This window comes from Talpa europaea (genome assembly GCF_964194135.1).
Source record: "Talpa europaea genome assembly, chromosome: 1".
NCBI lineage: Eukaryota > Metazoa > Chordata > Mammalia > Eulipotyphla > Talpidae > Talpa > Talpa europaea.
Window position 1 is genome coordinate 34,878,794 of NC_140073.1, and position 27,039 is coordinate 34,905,832.

General features: G+C 46.0%; 1 protein-coding gene across 2 annotated transcripts in view; it reads right to left on the reverse strand.

The window, feature by feature from the left end:
• GALNT18 (polypeptide N-acetylgalactosaminyltransferase 18) overlaps positions 1–27,039 on the reverse strand; it is a gene marked incomplete at its 3' end in the record, with an annotated part of 328,593 nt that overhangs the window by 6,773 nt on the left and 294,781 nt on the right. For both annotated transcript variants that reach the window (XM_084248480.1, XM_084248479.1), the window contains one exon: positions 4,753–4,917. In XM_084248480.1, coding sequence (XP_084104606.1) covers positions 4,753–4,917 — 165 coding nt within the window. The remainder of the gene's footprint in view (positions 1–4,752; positions 4,918–27,039) is intronic.

Sequence of the window (27,039 nt, forward strand, 5' to 3'; positions counted from 1 at the left end):
GATATTAGGGCATTCCTGAGATCTTTCTGGTCCAGTAGTCCCCATTCCTTTAACGAATCATTCAAATAGATAGCCTTGAAGGAAGCTGGACACATATCATACAACAGTCTTCCTAGCTCAAGATCCCATCAACAACTCCAGCATTTGTAGAACCATTCAAAGTAATAATGGCAGGGGTAGTGGGTGGGTGGTCAATCTATCACTTTGTTTGATAAGTCTCCTGCCACAAAGTCCTTCTCTGATATCGTCTTCCCTCTCCTTTTTTGGTCCAGGAGCCACTGACCAAAGGCCTCTTTTATTAACATCACATCACCAAATTCCAGCATCCTTCCAATTTCAGTATGGAGGGTACTCTGGGAATATAAAAGCCCTAAATTTAATGCAGATGAATTTATAATCCCAGTAGGTAGTCAGGTTAGGAAATCCTTTAATCCTGGAGGAGTCACAAATTAGAAAAAGCATCAAAGGCAACATCTACCACTTCAAATGTTAATGAAATTTCATTATGTGCTGATGTAGGAAATGTTGGCTGTTTAGAGTTGTGGAGGAACAACTGACATCTCTGATTTCCCATCACCTGGACTTCACATCCAGAACCTGGAGGTGGTCCTGATAACCCTCTCCACATCCCTCCTCCCATCCACAACTATCTCCATTTCATTCATCTCTACTCTCACTTCACTGCTGAAGTGTCTTCAAAGTCCTTCTCAACAGCCCCTGGCCCCATACCGCTGTGGCATCCCCATCTCTCTGCCCCATCTTTATAGGGATGATGGAACATCCCCCTAAATTGCTTCCTTGTCTCCAGCCTCTTCCCTTCTAATCCACCCTGCACTCTATTGCCAGAAAGAGTCAGACCCCACTGTGGTAATCCACAGCTTAAGAACATCCCCTACCTTTTCCCTCTGCACCAAAGGTGAAGTCCCAGGCTTTCAACCATCAACATTAACTTCTGCGACAGGACTCTTAAGTCTCATCTTGCTCATTCTATGGGGACATCTAAATTCCATGCTGGATTCCCGTTCAAGAGTGTTCCACCTTTTCATGCATTTGCCCATCCTCAACATAGGATGTTCTTCTGCCTGTCTGGGAGCTGTTCTACACCTTTCAAAATCCAGATCAAATAAGCCTTGCATTGTGAAGTCATCCCTGAGTTCTGAAAACAGAGCCCATCACCCTGAGCTCCCAGAACCCCATACTCCCTCATTTCTGTTGTGTTTTTATGTGCCCATGAGCTCCTCAGGGCAGAGGCCATGTCTGATTCATATCTGCATCCCTCTGGCCCAACCCCTCATTCAATAAATGTTTGATGAATGACTGAAGGAAAGACTGTTCATCACTGAAAAATTGCTCATCAGAGCCCTGTACATCAATGTTGCCAAGGATGTTTTCATCAAATGTGGTTTCTCAGTGTCAGTACCTAACCATGTCCTGATTCAGCCTGAAGCAGTGGAAATTCAGAAGAGATTGCAGGGGTTAGAGGAAAGGTATTTTGTTTGTTAACAGGAAAATCAGGGTATGAGATGGAACACCAAGATATGCAAATGCCTATCTTCCTTTGTAGCAGAAACTGGGAGAACTGTACTAGATTATTTTGAAATTAATTCAGACTGAGTGACTGTGGAGTTTAAATGCAGCCCTCAGGAGAGTAAATAATGCAGAATGTGAAACCGAAAAGGAGATATGAAATGCCCCAGTAAAAGCTTCTTTCAGTACAACTTCTGCACCAGAGCATTGTAGCTGATAGGATCCCCATGTAATTTGCAAAGATTAAAAACTGTTGTAAGAAAATTAGCCAAAGCACATAACTTTTATCATTTAGGAGGCTCCCAGCTTCCTTTGGCCCCATCAACAGTAGCTCCTAACCAAGGGGGGTTGCAGACGGATTTTAGGTTGCTTGATAAATATTGATCATTTTGCGGTAAGCAAAAATTTTACATGTGTTAATTTTTAAATATCAAGTGAGAGTGGCTGCTCTGGATCTGCAAATTAGAGATTTAGAAATGTTATTTCCAAACAGTTTCCCCATGGTGGCAGGATGTGACTGCTAAAGTATTCTGGGGGGTTAATCACACATATGCATGGGTTTCTGAAAATTGCCCGGTCCCCTGGTTTTCACAGGTCAACACGTCCTGCTCTATTAGTTACTGGTCCCATCAAGCAGAAATCATGTGGGTTTGCCTGACCAAGGCCAAACACTAAGATGAGGGAAGGAAGTAGGTGGATTTCATGGTGTCTTTGTCTGGGGGACTTTCACTCTAGGGGAATGTTCTTTTCTCTGAACCAATCAAGGATAGACAGATGAGATAAGGGCCAACCAGGGTACTAAGCCTTCTAGATCTGCATAGGGAATGGAACAGTTAGTCCAGCTCAAGGCCTCAGAGCACATGTGGGAAAGCTATCTGTGAGCTCTGTGGCCTGGAAAGGGGCTAGGTGTGCAGGGTGTGCAACAGGGATGTCAAAGCAGCCTGGGTTGGATTCAGCTAGTTTGTCTGAACTCCAGTTCCACTACTTTTGGACCATGAGATCTTGGTCCTAGTGATTAAGGCCAGGTGACTTAATCTCATCATCTTTGAGGTGGGTTACTCTAGTTATTAATATCAAATTGCATGAGGATGTATACAGAGAGGCCAAGACTCCACAGACAGATGGAGCTCTGCTTCCCTGGTGATTCATCCCCCTGAGAGGGGCATGGCCTCTGAAGGGGCCAGGGAGCCTACTTCAGCTCAAGATAGCCTGGCTGGGCCATGACCTCCAGGGACTATTCTAATGAAGGGCAGGGTCCTTCCCCTCCTCCTTATGCCAGTGAGTTGAAGCATCATGCTCAGCCATTTGAATGCACCCAGTCATGCCTGTCAACTTTTTGATCCAAGCTATGCACTTGGGTTAGTCTCAGACCCTGCCTTGAAAGGAGATCCTGGTGGCCAGGTAGAGTCCCAAGGGCCCCAGAGACATGCAGAGAGAGAGGAAGTGGCTAAACTTCCCAACTGTATTTCAGTCTCCCTGCTAACTTTTCTCTCTGCATCTCTCACCTTTCTAGAATCTCCCGCTCTCATTTAGCGCCACCATAGAGGGCTTTCAAAAGCATAGACCTAAACACATCAGTCTCCCCACTGCACATTTTCACCCCTACTGGACAAAATCCCAGCCCTTGTGGCCTCAATGACTTGACCTAGCCAGGCTCACATTGGATACATCCCACCACGCACTCCAGAAGAGCCATATATGACTGCCTACTTTCCGAATGTGGATTTGATGCCCTGTGGCTTTTCCTCTTCCCTCCCCTGGAATGCCCTTCACGCCTTCTACATGGAGCAAACTCAAGGTCCAAGTTCAGTGCTACCTCTTCTGAAAGCCCCAGCTCTGCCTCAACCCACCACCATCATCTTCCTGCATGTGTCATTCACAGTCTCCAGGAAGAAGCTGAACTCAGGGGCCTAGAAGACCTCGCTGAAGGGAGCAGAGACTGACCTGATATGACTCCTGCACAGACTCTCCAGATGGAGCGGTCTCCATCACCCTAACAAAGTCGGCCTTGCTCACCTCCATGGGGACATTTCTATGTCTGTTTCTTTCAGTTGCCTCCAGCCTGCAGGGCAAGTTTGTACCTAGTCCAAGCTGGGAAACATCAGCCACTTTCCTGCTAAGGCCACATCTAGTCTTTCTCCCTGACCACACACCTCCAGGACTCCCTTTACCTTGAAGTGTAAAGGATAGAAGAGAGGAAATGTAGTCCCGAGAGAGAGGAAGGCGTGTCCTTATTCTCAGACTTCAAGCCTGACCCTGACCTTCCAGGGAGTCACTTTAAATACACTCCAATGATTAGAAGTGAAAAAGAGAATTTTAAACAGTTCATGAATAATAGCCAACAGGAGCACCTTGGACATATTACTTAACATCTCTGTGCCTCAGTTTCCTCACCTGTAAAGTCAGGATATGATCTATCACATATGGTTATTGAGAGACTAGAGAGAGTTAAGATTCGCCAGGTGCCTAGAAGATACGCATGTGGAGGTAGCTCTTCTTCTGGGACAGAACTTTACAGTTTGCAAAACAATGGAGCTGGAGCATCGAGGGCACAGGTTCTCTGCAAACCTGCAAGCTGTCTTGATCCTTGGGCAACATTTTATAAGTAGGCCAATGAAGAGCAATTGGAAGTCACCTGGGACCCCAGAAATGATGGGGACTTAATAAAGGAATGTTTCTGGTAACTAGTGTGCTAACTACCTTCAGAAATGATCCCAGAACACTATTCTGCAAGGAAATCTCCTTCCCTAGTATGACTCCACACTGGAAGAGGGCAGAGGGAGTCACAGGGCAGAGACAAGGCAACACTGTCCATCCCTGAGTGACTGGAGTTTTCATCTCACGAAAAGGGAAGAAGAAATATGAGGGTTCAAAGTCAGAGAGACCCGAGTCCAAATCCCAGTGCTGCTCCTATGGGCTGGTGACTCCCTTCCCTCCCCTCCGCAGCCTATTTCCTTATGACCAAAAGTTAAATAAAATGATAATAAAACAAAAGCAACAGCAATAATAACAACCTCTCTCAGAGCCAACTTCAGGAGTCAGTGAGCTAACATATGTGAAACCTCTGGCACATAGCAGGTGCTCAGTAAATCCCAAGCACTGGCCTGGTAGTCCTGGTAGCCCAGCCTCCCTATTGCACAGTGTCCCCCCTCCTGCCTTCCTTCCCACCCTCCCTGACCCTTGGGCCTCCCTGGCTGCTCTTCCTGGGGACCCTGGGGTTCTCACCTGAGAGAACTGCCAGTGAAGCTTCATTCTCTTGGCTTTGGCGTAACTGCACTCGATGAGCCGTGGCCGACTGTTGACATCCACCAGGCACCGGTTGTCATCGTCATCGACCGTGGGGCTCAGGATGCCCACGTGGATCTGCTGACTGCTTGTGTAGTACACGTTCTGGGATGGAGGAAGAGTGAAGGTAAATGTCAAAGTCCAGGCAGGTAGAGAGGACCAGCGGGGTTCCTCCCCCAGCAGTTGGTGAAGAGATCACAGTCCAGTGACCTTCAAAATAGTTTCTGTTGTCACAGACAGGAAGAAACCCATTTACACGATCCAGTAGGTATCTGGTGCACACACAAAACTGAAATAGAATTTTTAAGAAATTAAATAGCCTTACTAAGTGCAATGTACTGACATTTTCTATTTTCTTCTTTCATTGAAAAGCATTGGCCATAGTTATCTAAATTGATTTCACCACCTACAATTTAAAAACACTTATTCAATCTACTTTTTCTAGACTTGCTGACTTCCTCTCTCCATAAATATTTTGTGCAAGATACTGTGCTTGGTGGTAGATACAAAGACCTGGCCCATGTCTTGAAGGGAGACAAGGTCTTGTGGGATGAGTGACAGGTAATGATATTTCCATGCATACTGAAACTGGGTGGAGTAGGAGTTGGCAAACTTTTCCTTAAAGGGCCAGGAGGCATATATTTTTGGCTTTGCAGATGTGTTGGGAGGTCCCCAAGATCATCCTCAGGTTGAATGATTCACTAGGACTCAGTATAAGTCTCGGCATATAGCTGCATTCGTGGCAATGGCTTATTACAGCAAAAAGATACAAATGAAGTCAGCAAAGGGAAACAAGTGAGCACCTGGGGAAACCAGGTGCAAGCTGGAAAGGCCTCTCCCAGTAGCCACACAGGACTCCCCCAGGGAGGGACTGAGACAACACTTGCAAAGTGCTATCTATCAGGAAAGCACGTTAAGAGACTCAGTGCCTGGGGTTTTCACTACGGATTGCTCAGGGAGACAGTCTCTGCCTGGCATACACCAAAATTCCAGACTTCCAGAAGGAAAGCAGGATTTAGCAAAAATCAAATATCTTGTACAGTCTCAGTACAATGAGTCATTATTATCAGTTGGTGGAAACCCTCCAAGTTTCCAGACATCTGTCAAGGGGCCAGGCTTTAAAGGCACGCAGTAAGAACATTGTAAGAACCCCAGCATAGAGGACCATGGAATCTTGATGGGCCTCTGCTGCAGTAGCATAAACTCAGCCATAGGGGATGGTAGAGTTCCCTGGGCATAGAAACATGGAGCTGTCACCACTCTAGGTCCAAAGGGATGAGCTGAGACAGTGGATACTAGAACCTTTAAGACAAAAATTAAAGAGGGTTGATTTGAGAGAACTTGTGGAGGAAGGGGTTTGGGGGAAGTGGTGAATTAATACCCCAATTTCACCCTCTTTCTCATGCAGTTCTGCTGGATCAGCCCATTGGCAGAGCACAACTGCAAGTCAGAGAGCATGGGGCCCACTGAAACATTATATAAAGTCAGCCTTGGAGAGTGGAAGGAAAATGGTGAGTGATCCAGAGAGATAAATGGAAGACACTTACTACAGCAAGGATCTGGTCTCTAAGGTCAACTTACAAGTTATCAGGTTTGGTGAATCCATTAAACATCAAAATTACTAAGGTGACTGATTCTTCCCAATACAGAAGGGAAGGATCATAGCGATCAAGGTTCTGACCAGGAGCAGAATATAGACCGCTTTCATGTGGTCATGTGGCCAGAACTCATGCAAGGAGAGCCTCTCCACACCTAGACTGGGGAGGAGGTGGGCTTCTCATCAGATCCTGAGCCTGTCTACCGTGTGGTCTTGGTTTCCAGTTCACCAATGTAAGCTGATTGCTTGCTCTGCCTTCCACTCTTTGGAGCTGAGGGAGAACTTGATGACTGGTAGTATGTAGGAAATGAACGAGATGTAGTTAGATATCTTTCCATCTATCCAATCAGTAAGCAATCTTTAAGTTGGTTCTGAGGATACAAAGATGAGAAAGTCATGGTCCCTGGGTCTTGGAGGATCCAACAGCTAAGTTGGGGAAACTAACATACCAGGAAGCCACACTAACAGGATACTTGTCCACTTGGCCTCTTGCTACTTTGAAAAGAGACATGAAAACTAACCATTTTCAGAAAGTCTCCCTGAATATGCAAAAGCACAGGCTGCCACCTGGGCTTCCTTCCAAAAATGCACATTTTTATGCCCTTGGGTTGAATGCTCCAGGATCTCTCAGGACAGAGGGTAGCTCTTGCATTTTGTATGCTGAGACCCAGATTTCCTGAGGCTCAGGAGTATAGGATGCACAACAAAGACAGCCAGCAACCCAGCAACTATCTTTCTTTCTTCTATCCCCATCAGCGGTGGCCTGGCCCTCCTCTCCGGGCAGGTCCCTCAGGCCCAGCCCAGGTAATAGCCAAAATCAGTTCTACCCACTTAACTGCTCTGAAGGGCCTTGGGGAGAGGCTCTGAGAGATATGTGTGCACTTGCTGTCCGGGATGGCTGTCATCAGAGCTGTTTATTGCTCCACAGTCTAGGAAAACCGTAATAGGGACGGACAGTTGTTTTTCATTTAAAAAGCAAATAACAAAGTACATCTTGAATGATGTACCACAATGCTGGCAGATCACAGAGACTGGGCAAAGCAGACTCTCCAGTCATCCCCTGGACACCCCAGAAGCCCAGGCAATAGTGTACTGAATCAATAAACGGCCTGAATACAAAAGAGGGGAAACAATTTTGTACAAGATACTATACTTTTGGTGCCTGCACAGCTATGCTTGCTGAGCAATGGGGGAATGAGAAATATTGGAGGTTTAAGCCAGAAATAACTTAGAACTGTGGTTCTTAACAGGGGGCAATCTTGCCAAACATTGAGTAAAAAATCAGGGGTGTCTGGAAATATTTGGAGATACTTTTGGTTGTTATGATGGGTCTGCTACAAGCATCTAGTAGACTGAGGTCAGAGATGTTACTCAGCATCCTACAATGTACAGGACAGTCTGCAATATAGGACAGTCCCCCGCAGCAAAGAATGATCCAGCTCCAAGTATCAATAATGCTGGAGTTGAACACCCCTGCCTTAGATGGCTAATAATAAAAGCCGAAATATTTTAGTTCAATAGGAAGTGATTTATATGCTTTGTCCCTCTGAAGCCTAATTAATAATAACTCTATGAAGGGGGTACTATTGTTCCCAGCTTGCAGATGAGGAAACTGAGGCACAGAGAAACTAAGTAACTTGTCCAAAGTCACAAGGTTGGTAAACGGTGTCTGAGAGGTAAACAGAGGCAGTTTTACTCTAGACCCACACTTGGGATGTCTCACCTCACTGACTGGCCTCCCTCTGGTCACTCCAGGTGAGGGGGAGAGGTAAAGATCAGGAGGCTGGCTTCCAGTTATCCACTGTGATCCCTTCTCCCTGAGGGGGGCCTGGACTAAAGGAGTAGCGGGGGGCTGGGGGGGGATTTAGAGAAAGGCCCATAATATAAGAGCACAAAGTGCTAAGACAGCAAAATCCCTCCCACGCCTCATGACAGAGGCTGAGGGTAAGCCGTTATAATGTCTGCGGGATGTTTTACAAACCGCCGGGGCACAGAAACCATATCCCAGACCACTCAGCTCCTCCGCTGCAAATGATTGATTCGGCTCATTCTCCGCTCAGCCCCATACAGCTCAGCAGGGCAACAAACCTGATTTCAGGCTTTTCATTCTCATGCTTTCAAGAGAAAGAAAAATCACGGGTAAGGTAAAAGAACAAACACATTCGTATCTCAGGTCTCACACAAGTGGCCCTTTCCTCTCCCTCACACGAGAGGCGGGAGTAATGACGAGTAGGCAAACTGGACCAGGATGCCCACTGTGCTCCTGGTGTACTCGCCTCAGGGTCACAGAGCCAAGGCCAGACAAAGGCCCTCAGGACTGGAGGTTCCCTCTGCCCCATCACCTCATCTCCAGAACAAGCAAGGCTCCCCGACCCCCACCCCGCAGGGTGCAGGTGGGCCTCTGCCAGCCGTCCTCAGCAGCATATCTTCCTGTCTCTCAGAGGCTGCGGAGGCGGTGGGCCCTGCACGGCATGTGCCCTCACATGTGTAAATGCAACTCACCAACAGAAGCTGCCCTCAGGAAGAAACCCCTCAGGAAGGGAGTGGGAGGAAAACAAACATGTTCTTGAATACCTGCATGCCATTCTATTCCCTGGCCACCTTCCAGTTTTAAGGATACGGAAACTGATGCTAAGAAGGTTTTAAAAACCTTGTACCTTCACAGGGTACACAGGCAGAAAGTGGCTCTTTCTCGTCCCTGCACAGCGGGAGGCTGAGTTCTTAGCAGTTCAGAACCTTTATCTCACTCCCAGTCAAGCAGCCCAGGCAGCTGTCCAGTCCTAGGTCTAGGGCCTCCCCTCAGGCTGGGCTGAACCTCTCACCCCCTCCCAAAACTCCCAAACCAGCTCAACAATCTTTCATCTAACATTTTGTTCAAGCACAAGTTAGCAGAGTATTTACAAAAAGCTGGACAATCTCTTCTTTAGAACACGAGGCCTTATCCAGAAGGACGGCATTCAGGTTTAGTAAACCCTCACTAGGTTATTCCCATCAACAGGAATCTGTAAAGATTTGGGTGAGTAGCTTTAGCCTCCGGTTTCCAACCTTCGTCAGGTCCTCTGCTTCCTTGCTTACATATTTTCATTCAGTTCCCTCTTCTACCTAGACTTTGATACCTACATCACAATACCCTGACCTCCATGGAAACTCTGGCGCCCTCCCCAAGACCAGTGGAAGCTGAATGGCAAGAATCATGGGATGGGCAAGGAATTAGGAATGTGGAGCCAAATGGGGCTGGTTGAATTACTTAATGATGCAAACATTTTCAAGACTCAACGGAAGTACAGGTTCTCTTCCAAACAGTGGGCATGTGGCTCTTGGGCCGCTTTATTTCTGCCATTAAGTCATGTTTCCTTGGCAACACTGAGTGGGTGCCCTTGAAAAATGAGGTGTTTTAGAGATATTCTCATCGAATGTCTGGCATGGGGCCCAGTGTCGCTGGTGGCTGGAGAGTGGTAAGGGGAGTAGAAGGGATAAGCCACAGCGGGACACTTTTATAAGAGGCTTGAAAGCCTTCCACAGGGAGGAAAATCAGCCTGTTTGCAGGGTGCTTTCATGGGAAAAACGACCCAAAGTGAACCAGGATCCTTGTGGTCATTTTTTGGATACTTGGCAGATACTTGCGTTCCATAGGGCTGTTATAGTCCAATAAACAATCAAAGCCCAGCTCTCTGTGGGGGCCAGGGGACACACCAAGAGAGTGATACAGCACAGGAGTCAAAAATCATACACAGTGGGGTGATTACAATGCGGTGATTACATATTGTCAAAATGGGGAAGCATTGGCAAAGATCATTAAAAGGAAGGCCAAGCAATAATATGGACATTGCAATAGGGGGGCTTCCTGGAGGAGGGGGTACACGCTGGACCTTGGAAGAGGAGAAAGATTTGTAAGCAAATGAAATGGGGAGGACAGGAGAAGAGAGCATATTTCTAAATGCAATCAAGCTAAGGCCATGCTCTTGGCTGCACTTCAGAATCACCTAGAATCATTTTAGAATCACTTAAAAGCCATGAATCACCATCTTAGGGGGTGGGGCTAGTCACAAAGATTTCTTCCAGGTGGTGCCAGTGGGAGCCAAGGGTGAAAGCTAGCTGTATGAAGGAGAATTGGGTTAGCTTAGGGGAGAGACAGCACCCTTGACCTCTTGGATTCCAAGCGTCCCCATCATGGAGGGAGCTGGGCCCTGATCTGCAGGCGCATTGCTTAAGAGGTTAGTTAGCACCACTGTTTAGGACAACCATTCTCAAAATGTGGACCCAGCACTATCTGGGAACTTATTTGAAATGCACATTTGGTATCCAACCCTAAACCTCCTGAATCCGAAACTGAGGGTAGGGCCCAGGAGCCTGTGTTTTACAAGCTCCTCAGGTATGTCCGGTGCATGTGAACACTTGAGAACCACCAGTTTAGGAGAAAGATGGAGAATGTGGGATTCCAAGTCAGAGAGACTGGGTCTCCACTCAGCATCTCTGAGCCTCCCTCCCTTGCTGGAAAGCCACTCCAACTCTTGGTTTCCTGAGCTGTGCGATGCAGCGATGAGGACCGAAATACTTGAAATATTGATAGCTGCAAATAGGACCACCGGACCCCAAGGCAGCAATAAGGCAGGCGGGAATAGGTGTTTTCGTAAAAGGGCAAGAAAAGACCCTGCAGGAAGGGGACTGCCAGTCCTGCTGACCTACCTTGACCCTCCTCATCTCTGTGACCCCTATCTGAGCCGGACAGGCCAGCTGGCTTCTGGGAAGGATTCACAGAAACAGTGGCAGAGTACAGATGTGGTTGATAGGAAGAAGGGAGCAGAGCTTGACTTTAGTCATTTCAATTTACAGTGGTGACCATGACACACATAATGTGTGGGAACAGGACTCTGCCCTCGCTACCAAAGAATGAGCTGCTGGCCCCTGGGCAGACAGGGCGAGCTGATTTAAAGGCATGGTTCCTGGTCATTAACCCCTCGACACACAGGTGAGTTATCATGCTGAGGGCCATGGGACCCGGTGCTAAATCAGGAACGAAGAAGAGTAATTTCCAAAGTGATCTCAGGTTCACTAACCCCAGAACCAGGTACACAGAGAGAGAGAGAGTGGAAGCTTTTAAAACATCTCTCTGTGGTAACTGAGAAGGAGAAGGAGCATTACAATAGGGAAAGTGAGGTCCCTAACTCAGACCTCCTCCTTGTGAACCCATTTCCCTGGTGGAGGAAGACAGGAGAGGCTAAGCACATGATTCCTCCAGATCTGGTGAAGAGGTTTGTATCTGGCACTAAACCCAGTCAGTAGCCAATGCAGTTAATCTAGTCGGCACTCCTGGGTGGCCACTAGGGTGCTGGGCCTGAGCTCTAGGCATTGGGGAAGAGGGAGGAGTAGGGCATGCCCCTCCTTGGAGGCACTCTCAGTCTACTGGGGGACAGCATGCTGAAGGGTGTAGGGATATCCTCTGGCCAGAGCTGGTGGTGAGGGTGGGGAGACAAGGCTAGAAAAGTAGCTTGGGGGCTGGAGAGTTTGGATAGCTTCGGGTTAAAGCACTTATTAGAACATCTGAGGGGTTCTCAGAATCTTCTGAGTCACTTCTGGAATGTGAGCTTAGTTAGAGGTGATTCGGGCTGCTTCTGCAGGCCCTTCTGGAAGAGTTCAGTTGTGGGCCGGCAGGTAGCAGGAAGAAAAGGAGTCACCTTTGAATATATGGCTGAACAGGAAAGGCTAATTATGCCTGATTTCCACCTCCCACCACGCACCAAGTGGAGCAGCAGCTGCTCAGCACAGCCGCAGAGCTCAGCAAGTTCGACTTGAACCCACAGCTGTCAGAGTGTTTCCCTGTTTCATTCCTGGCCTTGTGTCCACGACACCGGGCAGTCCTCTCTCTGCTAACCTAAGGGGTGGTTTGCAGCATAGCCAGCCTGAGCAGCACCCTCACTCCCCCAACCTTGCTTCATCTTCTGATAACAAGGCAGTGGACTTGTGTTGTAGATGGAGAGCTCGCCTTTGTTATCATCAGCTGCTTTTTTTTTTTAAAAGATTTATTTATTTATGCATATAAGAACTGGAGTGTAGGCCAGAGGTTGCAGGGTAGGGGGTGAGAGGATTTACCAGAGACAGAGTGGGGAGCAGAACAGGCAGATCTACAGAAATACACTGCTGAGCAGGTAGGTGAGACAGGAGAGGTCTGCCTCACCATGTGTGTTACTTCCCTGGCCTGCCGGGAATTAAACTCCTGCTGCAGTGGCTGGCGATAGCTTGATAGCGCTGTGTCTTTAACCCCTGCCCCACCAGGGAGGCTCTCATCAGTTGCTTTCTGTTGTTTTTTTTTTTAAAAGATTTAATTTATTTATTTATACAAGCACTGGGTACAGTCAGAAGTGCGGGAGGGTGAGAGAATTCACCAGGGCCAGAGTGGAGAGCAGAACAGGCAGACTAACGAAGTACACTGCTGAGGGGAGCAGCGGGTGGCAGGAGAGGTCTGCGCGCCATGTGGGACCCTTGCCTGGCAGCTGGGAATCGAACTGGCATGGTAGAGGCCACGGGCAGCTTTGCAACACAGCGCTCAACCGCTGCGCCACCGGGGAGGCCCTCATCAGCTGCTTTTGATGAGGTGCTGCAGAGGGAAATAAAGTCAGAAAAACTTGAACCTGTAGTATGACCAAGTTGGTCATTGTAAAGACTCTTGTATTTTGAGATCATTTGTTACTGGAACATAATGAAATCGGAACTGACGGACAAAACCATTTTTCTATGCTCCCCCACCAAATAATCACTCAGATAGAGAATGACGAAAAGGGATGCCTGCTCTTAAGGAAAAGCACAGAGAATTGGAAAATACTTGCCAACGCGAGTTGGTTTAGTCGGAGAGGAGGCGAGAACTGATTCAAGAAAGACCAACTCTGGATCCAAACTGTGTCTTTCAGTGCCCACTCTCGCTCTCATTCATGAGCTGTGTGACTATAGACAACGTACTTGGCCATTCATTCTCTCAATTCCCTTAGTGGTTAAAGCAGGAGGCAATGGCAGTACCTGCTGCTAAGGCTACTGGGAAACTGTATGGGGCTAGTGCCTGTGGTATTCGCCTGTAGTAACGCGCTGGTGACACTGGTGTCTCCTCATTCTGCTCCAAGTTCCCAGAGGGCAGGGATCGTGCTTGTCTTGCTCACTATTGTACCTCTATTATCCAACTCACTCCTTGACATCTAATATATACTTAACATGTTAGCAGATGAAGTAAATGTGTTAGTAAACTCTTCCAGGAACACTGAACTCCAGCTTAGAAATCCACTTGTGCTCCCTCCTGGTACCTATTTCATGTTCCTGACTCCTCTAAGCTTTTCTGTGCCCAGGTGTGCACCAGTATCTTGGAGAATACTTTCCTATAGCCCCAAGGATTAGTAACCTAATGAACAAAATTCTCAGTATTCGCCCCCAAAACACAGTCTGTGCCAGGATTCATGCTTACCTGGGCCCCATAAGCAATGAGGATGCCCAGTCCCTTGCTGGCCTGTCACAGCAATCCATTCTCCTGCACCTCCCCAGGGAGGGAGGATGTGGTCTATCTGTGCGCACGCGCACGTGGACTTGTTTAACAGGGATCTTAACATACGGTCACTGGGGATATGGGCTCAGCAGCAATCTCCGTGATCAGGGGCCTGGAGAAAAGAGCCTGGTAATAAAACCTGCAGGTTAAGATCCAGCAGGGAGAAGTTAACCCAGAAAAATGGACTTCATGTGGATAAAATACTGTTGCCTGGTTTTAATTTGCAAATATAAATTTCTCTATTTCACCTTCTCCAAATCTCTCATCTCTCTCTCTTTCTTTCTCTCTCTCTCCCATACCCCCCACCCCCTCTTTTCCTTAGAAAGAGTGTAACCTACTTTTCTGGGGAAAAAAGGTCCAGCTTCTGTCCATACTGGATATTATAGAACTCAGAAAGCAATGATACACAGATCGCACTATGGCAGAGAAAGTGTTAGAAAAGTAACACCATCCTTTCGGAGGATTCCTTTTCTTGCCATAGCACACGACCAGCATGCAATAAATACTTATGAATGAATGAGTGAATGGGTGAAATAATATGAAGTGGATATGACATAATAGGGTATTGTGATAAATTACACAAATTGTCACTGATTTCTCTCATCCTTGCATGCAAACCACTTTGCAATGTGACTTTGTAGTCCTTCCTCTCAAAGGTGGTGTCTGTTTCTCTAGGCTTGACCATGTGCCACACTTTGGTCAATGACAACATTACTATGTGACACAAGCAGAGACCTCATGCATTCGCCCTGGCGCTTTCTTATTGCTCTTAGAAACCTTGTCAGCACCATCATGTGAAGCAGCCTGGGCTAGACTGCCTGATGATGAAACCCACAGTTCCCCAATTTGCCTCACTCCAGCTGATAGTCAGCCAATCTCCAGGACAGACTCCACTAGCGGAGCATTTGGCCACAGATGCCTGAGTGAGCCCAGCTGAGCAGAGAAGAAAGGCAGAGCCCAGCCAAGCCCAAATTGCTGAGCCTCAGAACCTGGCGAAATAAATGGATGTGTTTTAAACCATTACATTTTGGGTTAGGCTGCTATGTAGCAAAATGGTCCTGGAATAGTAGTAGCTCATGTCACAGGTGTGTTTGCCAAGTACATGGCACAGAGTGTAAGTGTTCAGCAAACCGCTCTTCCTTTCTTTTGCTCCTGATTGAAGAAAATAAAACAATTGTAATATTTCCCATTTAATGAGCCCTTTTTATATTTAGTTCTAACAATAACCCTGGAATAGTAGGGATAATATCATCCTGGTTTTTAGATAAGTGAATGAATAGTAAATGGCAGACCTGGGAGCTGAAATCAGGATATCCAGGTCCCCAGCGCAGCTTTCAACCACTAGTGATACCCTGCTTCTTACTAGTGATACCCTTACTAGTGATACCCTTCTTACACTAGTGATACCCTGCTTCTTAAAGAGAGAAGGTGGGTTAGATTTCACCCCTTTCTACCTGCGGCCCTGAAGCACTTGTTCTTCCTGGTCTGCTTTTGCTCACATACATCCTACTCTTCCTCTTCCAGGAAGTCTTCCCTGATCCGTCCAGGTCACATTGGTGCAGCTCCCTTTACTTCTGGGTAACTGGGACTCTCATCCCTTTTTCTGGCAGTGCAGAGGCTCCATAAAGCCCTGTTGATCCTAAACTGAATGCAGTGTGATGCAATGGGAAGGAATTTTTGTTGCCATCAGGACAGAGGGAGCTTTGAAAATGGTTACTTTGTCTCCAGCACAAAAGCTTGGGACCAAGAGTGACTGCAATAGCCCAAGAACAAGAAGATGTGGTTTCCTAATCTGATTCTGCCATTGCTTCCCTCCCAGTTCCCTTAGGCCTCAAGTGTGTTCAGATTTAACTGTTGTTAATTTCGAGGGTTTGCTCATCCTCTCTCCCAATATGTTCTGTGTTTATTTTCCCTGTTGATCTTCCCCTGTTTACCTCCCTCCTCAGCCTTCTCTGGAGTTTTCCGAAACCACTTATTAAGCTCCCAATATTGTTCTAAGGACAGTCCTTTCTAACCAAAAGTGATTTCTGTCCTTAACAAAATAGCTCTTTCTGGAGGATACCGGTGCTCTCGTGTGCTTTAAATCTGCTGACTCTGCGGGCAGAGACGTGAGGTGGAGCTGACACTCGCTCTCCCTGCAGGGCCTGTGACACTTCAGCTCCTCTACCAGGTGGGAAAACATAGCCTTCAGCATCGCACTCCTGTGGACCAACCACCCTCTGCACAATTGGAACCACCCCCCAACTGCTTCCCAGGCAGTTGGCCACACTCATCAAGCCTCTGGCATCAGCTCTGCGACTTCCTCTACTGGGCAAGACTTCAAGGTTTTGTCCATGAGTGACCCAACCTGCACTGGCCTCAATTCCAGGAAGGGCTGATTCTGCTTCCCTTTAGCCACCCACCCCCAGACCTTGGCTCTTAGTGGCCAGACTGCTACATCCCTGGTATCTTATCCTTCATTAGCCCACTCTCCTCCAGCTGCCAGATGAACTTGATTATTCCCTCTATTACTTCCAAATACCTGATCACCAATCTCTTTGGGATTTTGGAATAATCACCCTTTTTTCCTTTCCTCCCATACTTTCAGCTCTCTCCTGGTCTCTCCACATCCCTAAAAAGGCTACATCCAAATTCTTTCAATGACCCCCTTGCCAGCATCGTTGATGCCTTGTAAACTCCTCTACAGCCTCATTTACATTCTACACCCTGTTGCCTGGATGCTGGGTACTACCCAAGAAAAATCAGACATGGGCAAATTCGACCCATAATAAACTCACTGCCTGCAACTTCAACACCATCCAGTATTGCCTCTCTGGGTCCTGTTTAGTGTCTGAGCCACTTCTCCCCAGCAGGGTTTATAAGTCTCTACACTTGTGCATGACCAGATACCCTAAGCTTCATTTGCAAGATATCCTGCAAACCTGTGCCTCTTGAACCTCCCTCTACCCTAGCCTCAGGCCTCCTAGAAAGAAATGCCTCTCCTGTGGTCCGGGGTCCCGTGGAGGGAGGCTCTCTGGCTGGCTTGTCCTCCAGCCTTTCCATGACAATCACGGATATCCTGGGGGAGAAGAGGCTCTGGTGGCATTAATTGTCCTCATTTTCCAAGGGTAGGTGCCAGGGCAAATCTTGCCACCCCAAAACCCCCCAGAGATGCTGAGAATATGAGTACTGGCTCAGTCCATTTTGTGATGATCACTTAAAATGCTTTATTTTTTCCACAAACTTAACCATTCCTTTATCCAGCACATGTTTGTTAAGCACCTCCAATGCCCCAGGCAAATACGATTGAGTGGCTTCTGAGAAGTTCAGGTTAATCTGAAGATGCTAAAGATACTGCAGAGCCATAAATGTGTTCTCTAGCCCAGTTCTACAAGGATTAAGAGCAGCAAGTCCTTTTTCCTGCAGAAAAATGTTATGAAATTTCTTTTTAAGTGTGTCCTTCACCCAAGTCAACCTCCACTCCCACACATGTTCTTGCATTTAACAGTGTGTTTTTGAGCAAGAAAAAAAAAATAAAACTGCTCTGGTGATTGATTTAGAGGACCCAGCTCTGCTTAAATTCCCAGTATATTAACACAGTGTTAACGTCAAGGACTCCACAAAAGCTCTACGCTGGCAGACTAACGCGCCACAATGAATAGATGTTAGAAAAAAGCATCTGGGACAAAGGCAGTGTGGTGACAATGGAGTTAGTTGAGAAAATCAAATATAAGAACCCATTTATGCCCATGATATATTCTGAACACATCTACTTAGGAACTTTCTTGAAATAGCATATCCTTAAGGTACCTGATATCAACAGCATTTAACCATCCCCACTCCAGGTCACTAGTCATTCCCAAATCTCAGAGCCTGTTTCTTACACTCGTTCTTTCTTTGCAGGGGCCTTTGGCAATGCATGGCGATGTACTGGTCCCACATTGATGCTACCGCTGGTCGGGGTTGGGGGGAGGTCCCAGAGGTGCCAAACACCCTGCATTGAGTAGGACAGGCCCATGCAGTGGAGAACTGCCCCACCCAAAATGCCAGCATCACCTACAAGGAAATAGCAGGATGGAGCAACAAATGGTGCAGTCCACTTCCTGCAGGTCTGCACTTTGCACAAAGGGCAGCAGAGCTCCCACATATACTATGGAGAAAACTTACCATGTCCTGCTCCAAATGGATGACAGGAAAAGTGCTGGATGGCAGGCTTTGTGCCTGTATAGCTCAGGCGTGGTCTCTCCTCAGATTGAATGCCCATAACCTACATTCTGCCCCTGGCTCGCTGCTCTTATCCTGGAATCTCCAGAGTGCTACTCCTGGAGATCATCATGAATGGGGGAAGGAGTCATGGAATATTCCAGGGGGAGTGTTAGTCAATGCCAATGGCAGAACACTTGGGGTCTGAGTCTCTCCTGGGAGGGGCAGGATCAAATGGTAAGGCAGGTCAGCTTCTGTGGGTCAGCAAGACTTAGTGGCAGGAGAAGCTCTGATGGAAGGAGGGATCCCCTACTTTTGCCCAACCTGTACCCATAGCAACTGCCCTCATCGAGAACAACCAGGACCTGGCTTCATTCTCAGTGCAAGAGGGTATAACTCTGTAGATTCCGTGCCCAGATACTGGGTTTAAAAGAAGTAATGCAGGTCCTGCCAGACCCTATCTTCAGTAATAATACTGATAGTCATGTGTGACTTAATGGTTGGGATTCCTCCTGAGAAATGCAGTGTAGGCAGTTTCATCACTACGGATGTCAGAGTGAAATCATGCAAACCTAGATGGGCAGCTACTGCCCATCTGGGCTTTACACACCTATCCGAACCATGTCACATGTGGTCCATTGTTGACTGAAATGCTGTTAAGCAACCCATGACTTCTTAACCACTAATACAACTAGCAGCAATTACGAGACTCTAAGGGCTTACTGAGCACCCTGTGTATTTCCCATTTAATCCTCACAAAACTTCTATGAGATGGATGGTTTTAACTCCATTTTAGAGATGAAGAATCAGGCTTTGGGTTAAGCCTGAGAAGTGTAAAGCCAGTGCACCTGGGCAGGTTGCTTGGAAGTCTTCATTAGGAAGACTGTGGAGGCCTTCAGTTGCTCCCAAATCCAACAACTTTATTAACAGACCCATATTAACAACCCATTACAGACCCACTTTAACTTGCTCCACACCCAGCACTGTGCTAGGCACAAAGATACATCAGAGAACAAAGCCTGCCTTCAAGGAACTTGTGATCTAGCAGTAGAGACAGAAAATAAACAAGTGAGCAAATTAACTGTCAACTGGGGTTATAGTTACAAAAGTACAGAGATTGGTGAACAACACGTGAGCATACCTGAGATGTGGGGCAGGGAAAGACTGCCCTGAGAAAGTGACCTTTGGCTGAGACCTGAAAGATAGGAAGGGGAGGGAACTTTGCACCTGATGCTTTGGCCCTAGAATCTAAGAGTTGAGGTCTTTCTAGGGAAGACAGTTGCCTCTGTTCTTTAGGGAAAAGGGGAACCCCAGAGGCAAGAGGCATCTATGCAAAGAGCCCTCACGGGTCAAGAGAGAACAGACTCATCTGTGTTCTGGGTCCAAGTCCATGTGGATGAGGAAGGGCAGTGTCAGCTGGGTATTTGCAATCTCCTGCCCAGTCTCTGGAACCTGTCATAAGTGCTTTCAGAGAGAAAACTGCAAATTAGACTTGGTTTTCCTTCAGATCCTAAGGAAAAAGAGTAGATATATACCCTTACCTCAACCTTTACTCATCTAGCAAGTTGTTCTGAAGTCCTTCTAGGTGGGAAGTCTGCATCACACCACCCAGTGGGGGTTGTTGTTCTCTCTCCTTCTGGAGAATTTCTCAAGAGTAGAGGCCACATAGTTAATGAAGCAAGGAAGGCAGTTCTGAGTCACGGCTCCAAGCACGGGCTCTGCAGTTAGGCAACCTGGGTTCCAAAGCCAGGTGCCACCACTTGGTAGATGTGTGTGACCCTGAGTGAGTTATGGAACTGCCTTGAGACCCAGCTTCCTCCTCTGTTCAAGTCAGGTAATAGTACCACCCACATGCTAGAGCAGTTGAGTATAAGCTAAGATTACGCACACAAAACATTTAAAGATGCCTGGGAACATTAACCAATAAATGAATTTGTTGTTAATTCCATTATGTTTAGGCCAACTAACAGATTCTCAAAACACAGAGCCCACCCTTGTGCTGGCACAGAGAGGTGTGTTATTTACATTTCAGCACCATTTACAAAAGCCAAGCTATGGAAACAAGCTAAGTAATCAAAAATGGATGAATGGATCAAGAAGATGTGGTATATATATATATATACACACACAATGGAATACCACTCACCAATCAAAAAGGATAAATTCATGACATTTGCAGTAACATGGATGGCGCAGATAGGGCTTACATGAAGTCAAATAAGCCAGAAGGATAGAGATAAATAGTGGATGGTGGCACTTACCGGTGGAACATAAAAACCAAAGGGTCAGGCAAAGACAAACTTTAGAACCAATCCTTGAAAACTGACCATAGATCTTTGGCTTTCAATGGGGTGGGAGAGTAAGAGAGGTGGAAACAGGGAGGCAGGGAGAGAGGACCACGGACTATGGTAGAGGACCATGGGTGCTTTGGTAGTGAGAGAGCTATGGTGACTACCCCTGAGAGGGAAGCCTATGCTGTCAAAATACTGGCAAGGATGTAAAATAATGGTACTTCAATAACAATAAAGGAATTTTTTAAAAAGCACAATACCACTAGCACGTCCACAAAATTAATAATAAAAGATAAATCTCAGCACCCATCCCATTTTACTGATCAGGACGCTGAGACCCAGAGGCGTGAGGTGACTTGTCAGACAACTCAGGCCCAAGCCCAGATCTAAATCCAGCTCCTCTCTTCCACTTCAGTGACCTGTCCCAAAGCCAGAGAAGTCTGAGCAGTGGCGCTCTCCACAGAACGGCAGACAAGCGGCGGGGGCGTGAGGCTCAGCCTCCTAGTGGTGAGCTGGATCCATTGTCTTCAATGTTGGCCCATCCAACAGCCATCCAGGCTGGCTCTTTCCAGCCCATGGAAGCTTAATAAAAGTCATGCAAAAATCACTGTTTACAGCTGTAATTGTGCAGTTTGGACATGAAGGGAAGAACACGTCGTGTGGAATGAATAACAAATCAAGCGACTCTTTTTTTAGCTCTGACTTGCGGGAGCAGCTGACTTCACCAGCGCTCTGTTGAGAGGTCGCCATGGAGGCTCCGATGTCCATGCACCTACTAGCCCTGCCTGGCACCCCCATCTCACCCCACACTGACAAGCCCAGGCCAGAGGTTCCCCTTCATGCACAGTGACCGGAAGGAATGGAAATGGGGTGCTCTCCCAAAGCAGTGTGGGGAACTAGCTGGGCCTCATTCTCGCCCAGTGTGGACAAGCTTGAGGCAGAGTGGCAGCAGGGTGGGTAAGTGTCTGTGACGGAGGAGGGTCCTGGGATGGACACCCAGGCTGCGCCCGGCAGAGGTGGCTGACGATGTAAATTCTTGGTCTACAAAGCTAAATTATTTCAGTTGTCTCTGAGATGTTATTTGAAAGATCTGAGGGTGCGAGCATATTTCACAACACTTCATGCATTGCCACTGGAAGGGGAGGGGTGAGGGCTTCATCATGACCCTGTGGGGGAATAGCACTTTCTAGACAGCTATTAGCAGGCAAAGAAATAAGTTCTTTTTATTCTCCCTTCTCTCTCTCTTTCTCTCTGTACATATAGCCAAGTGAGAATTTTGAAGAAAAGAGAAAATCCAAAAATCCCAAAAAGCTAGGGCAACAAAGTCCACCTACAATTCCACAGTTTTCTTTTATTAAACACACTACATGATCTAACATGGAACTCATCTCTGGATTAAAATAGAATACTTGTTTCAGCCCAAATGCCCAAAAATAGATGACTGGATCAAGAAGATGTGGTACATATACACCATGGAATATTACTCAGCATTCAAAAAAGATAAACACATGCAATTTGCAGCAACATGGATGGCGCTGGAAGGGATCATGCTCAGCGAAATAAGCCAGAAAGAAAAAGAAAAATACCGGATGGTCTCACTCATAGCAGGAATCTAGAAAACTTAAATAAGGGACCAGGAAAATGAATAACTATAAGAAAGTGAAAATCAAAATCAACAAAAAACTATGAACCAGAGACACTTTTTGGGGGGTGGGGGTGGTGGGAGGGGAGGGATTGGGGTCAGAATGGGGGGGTTGCAATTGTATGGGGAATATAAAAATAAAATTTATTATTTAAAAAAAATAAATAAATAGAATACTTGTTTCAATTCAACTCTAATCTTCACACCTTGAGTCAAAAGTACTTCCTGAAGGATAAATGTGGCAGCTTCAGTATTTCAAAAACTTTAGAAGGAATTAAAGTCCTTTTCATCTTTCTGCTTCTACTACCAAGAATCTACTTCCCATAGGAAAGGCACTTTTTTTCCCCGTGTCTTTTAAAATCTAGAAAATTTAGGCAGAAAGAATGGGAGAAGTCTTTAGACCCTGTCCTGTCCAGTCTCTCCTTTCATGGGCCAATGAGAAGGTGGCTTGGGGCAGTAGGTTTTATTATATGAACTGTAATTATTTAAGTGCCTGCCCCCCCCCCAACGTGTAATTATCTAAGACTGGGATTTCTCTGGGTCAGGAACCTAGGCAAAGGTGACTTGCTGCTCTCAATTCCTGTTATAAAATAATACTCAATACATGTTTCTGAATAAGCAAATGAAGGAATGAATGAGTGAATGAGTGATTGATTGAATAAATAAAGAGTCTGTGGGGAGACCCTATCATTTTATTTTTGCCATCAGAAGACATTTTCCAGGCTGTTACACTAATTAAAACTAATATTCTCAGTTATTTTGAGGATTGCTTGAAATTTGCTACTAATTTAAATAAAATGGTTACGTTTACCCATTAACCAATTAACATGCCTCCTAGCGGCTTCACCTCACTAATTTGATTAGTTACGCTATGCTTTCTCCTTCTCTGAGACCGGGGAATATCACAACTGTATCAGAGTGAACTTTTTAAACAATATTTAAGCAGAATCTCTCAAAGAGTTTAATCACAGATGAGAATCCAGTCCCTCTTTCTAGCAGAAGCTGTCTATGCGTACTTAATATTTTTGGGTCTCTCTGGGCCATACTATATAAGTTGCTCTATAAAAACACATACCCCTCTTTCTGGGCAAAATCTGATCTTTAAGGGAAATGAAACTTTGCAAAATATGAGTACTTCATGATGAATGAATGAATGAAACTGAAGGAGAAACTGGAAGTCAAAATATAGATATCCTTCTTAGTTCTGTCTTTGCTAGTAACTTAAGGTGTGACCTCAGGGAATCCACTGATATCCCAATATACCATTGTCTTGTTTTCTTTTTTGTCAGTGGTGGAAATGGTTTAGGAAATATCTAAGCTTGTGTGAGAGAGACAAGGTTTCCTGGGCACATAGAAAACCCTAACTTTCTACCCCTCTGTAGATAGACAGGATCATGGGAACAGCTCTGGTCAAAGAATTGTGGAAGGAAGTATGACAAGGCACTTTCTGGAACAAAAGTCAGATTTCTAGTCACATGCTTCACCTTTGGGGGTTCTGTGAGTTGAATTGTGTACTTCAAAAATTCATATATTGACATTCTAATCCCAACCAGCACCTCAGCATGGGACCTTATCTGGAAACATGTAGTCAGTGATGAGGTGATGGTGGCAGAGGGTGGGCCCCTAATTCAATATGACTGGCATCCTTATAAAGAGGGAAAATTTGGACACAGACACGTACACAGGGAGAATGCCATGTGAAGTTGGAATTATGCTAAATTAGGCCAAGAAGAATCAGAAGCTAGGAGAGAGGCCTGGAACAGATGCTTCCATAACATCTTCAGAGGGAACATGGTTCCACCGATAACTTGATTTTGGGTTTCTGGCCTTCAGAACTGGGGGACAATACATTTCTGTTATTACCCAGCCTGCGGCCCTTTGTTATGGCCATCCTAGGAAATATTATGGGGAAAGTTACATGGCTAGACTGCATTCCTTGGACTCATTTCACCTATAGCAAACTTTAGGATAAAAGTAAAAGAAATATCTAATTTAGAAATAAGGGGAAGTGCCTACCTTTTCAATGTCAAACTGGGACACTGTCCAACAGGCCACCCACCACTAGATAATTTTCCACAGACTGTACCTGTGTTTGACTTTGCACTTACCTTTCACTTAGACACTGTGAAGCTAATGCTAATGTCTAGATTTCTGCCTGGGTAGACAAGATCACACTAAAGGCTACATTTTATTTCCCTGTAGGACATTAACCACTTTTGTGTCTAATCTAGCAGCCTTATTTTAACATTGTTTTAGAAAATGTCTACCGATACTGAATCCTCCATTGCTCTTGGTACCTATGTAGGCATCTTATTGGTTCCTTTATTCATTTATTTTTAAAGATTTATTGTTTATTTATGCATACAAGAACTGGGGTGTAGATCAGAGGTGCGGGGGTGGGGGTGGTGGTGGGAGTATTCATCGGAGACAGAGTGGGGAGCAGAACAGGTAGATCTACTGAAATACACTGCTGAGGGGAGCAGCGGGCAAGACAGGACATGCCTCACCATGTGGGTTAGCTCCCTGGCTGGGGATCGAACTCCTGCTGCAGTGGCTGCTGATAGCTTGATTGTGCTGGTTTTAACCCCTGCGCCACCGGGGAAGCCCAGTTCCTTTATTTAAAAATGAATGTTTTTATGACATTATCTTTTTTTTAATTGAAAAAACAAAAAATGTTTAGTTATTGCTAGTGTGGTTTGGGGATTGTTTATTAGCTGGTTGATAGTTCTTTCTGGTTTTAAAATCCCAAATGGAAAAACTTAGAATCAAGGAAGGAAGTGACTTTTAAGGTCTACAGGGTGAAATGGACCAGCTCACAGTTCTTCCTTCCTTCTGTCTTCTTCCGGTCATCATTCTTGGCCAAAGCTGGCTGAAGTCCAAGGCAACGCAGCTCAACTGTAGCCACTGAAGCAATTCTCAAGACAAAGGAGCTCAAGCTCTAGCTGTAGTGAAGAGCTGAGGTTTAAATAACATAAAATAGTCTGTCTTCAGCACTAGAATGGAAATTTGGTGAGGGCAGATTTTTATTTGGTTCATCTGTCTCCCAGGGCATCTGGTACATAGTGGACTCCCATTGATTTAAGGAAAAAAGGTACTGAATTTAAAAAGTAATAGAATTCCAGGATGGAGCATCCTTTGCGATTTCTTAGCTCAAGTGTCCTTGTGCTATAAGAACTCTTGTTAACATCCCTGGAATCTACCAAACTTAGCTTGGGCACTTTGGATAATGAAGAGGTTACTATCATCTGAGCCACTGAATACAAGTATATTCCTTATGGGCCTCCCCGGTGGCGCAGCGGTTGAGCGCTGGGTTGCGAAGCTGCCCGCGGCCTCTGCGGCGTTGGTTCGATCCCCGGCTGCTCTCCGGCCACCAGAGGAGGGTCCCACATGGCGCGCAGACCTCTCCTGCCGCCCGCTGCTCCCCTCAGCAGTGTACACTTCGGTCCTTCTGCCTGCTCTGCTCCCCGCTCTGGCTCTGGTGAATTCTCTCACCCTCCCGCACTTCTGACTGTACCCAGTGCATGTATAAACAAACAAACAAACAAATAAATAAATAAAATTGCCTCTATAAAAAAAAAAAACAAGTATATTCCTTATACTCAGCTGAAAATCTGTATCTATAATTTTGGAATTTTTCATGTCCCCCTTAAATTTGCTCCTTTCTAGATTAACAACACCCATTCTTTTAGCCAGTCTACGTCCTCTTTTGCCTCTAAGAAAGACCCAGAAAAGGTAATCAATGACGATGGAGATAGAATCATTACTCCCTCTGGGTAGCAGTATTGACCAAGAGGAGGGATGAGGAAGCTTGATCTGGGGGTGCTATATAGTGTCTACAGATATGGAAATTCATTGAGCTGTACACTTAGGATGTGTGGACTTAGTGTAAAATTATACCTCAATAAAGAGTAAAACAAAATAAAGACCCAGAGATAGTTAAGTGATATTATAACTATGTGGAAAGGCAAAGCCTAGAACTCAGGATTCTGGAGTCCTGGTCACTGTCAATTCCCCTACTCCACTGTATTTTTGCTGCCATAGCAACACAGTGATACAACACTCTAATAGTCTATAGGTAGGCCTTGTGTAAGGCAGGAGGCAGGGTACAAGGTGCATGACATCAAGGAAAGCCAGTCAAGGGTGGGGTGGAGGCAGAATCTTGAGGGTATTTTTACTGTACAGGGCGTAATGAGCAGTAATAGTAATGAAATGATGATAGCAATACCAATAGCTAATATTTATAGAGCATTTACTATATGCTAGGTAACCTAAGTGCCCAATGACAGATGAATGGATTAAGAAGTAGATTAAGATGATATACACAGTGGAATACTGCTCAGCTGCTAAAAAGATGAAATCTTGCCATTTGTGACAACATGCATGGAACTAGAGGGGATTATGTTAAGGGAAATAAATCAGAAGGAGAAAGGCAAGTAACAGGTGATTTCACTTATACATGGAATATACAGAAACAAACAAAACAGGGCCTCCCCTGGTGGCGCAGCGGTTGAGCGCTGGGCTGCGAAGCTGTTCGCAGCCTCTGCAGTGCAGGTTCAATCCCCGGCCACCAGCGAGGGTCCCACATGGCCCGGCAGACCTCTCCTGCCATGCCCGCTGCTTCCCTCAGCAGTGCATTTTGTCAGTCTGCCTGTTCTGTTCCCTGCTCTGGCTCTGGTGAATTCTCTCACCCTCCCGTGCTTCTGACTGTACCCAGTGCTTGTATAAATAAATAAATATTTAAAAAATAAACCAAACAAAACAAAGGAATGTAACAGTAAACCAAAACAAACTCTAGAAATCTGACTATAGAACTGAAGTTACAGAAGGGGAGGATGGAGAGAGGGCAGCAGCAAGGGGGGGAGGGGCCTAGTGGACTACGGTGGAGGATTACAGGTACTTTGGTGGTGGACGTGGTGTTGTAAAATACATCTGAAGAGATGTGAATCTATGCCCTAAAATTATATGCATTGTTACCTTAATAAAAATAGTA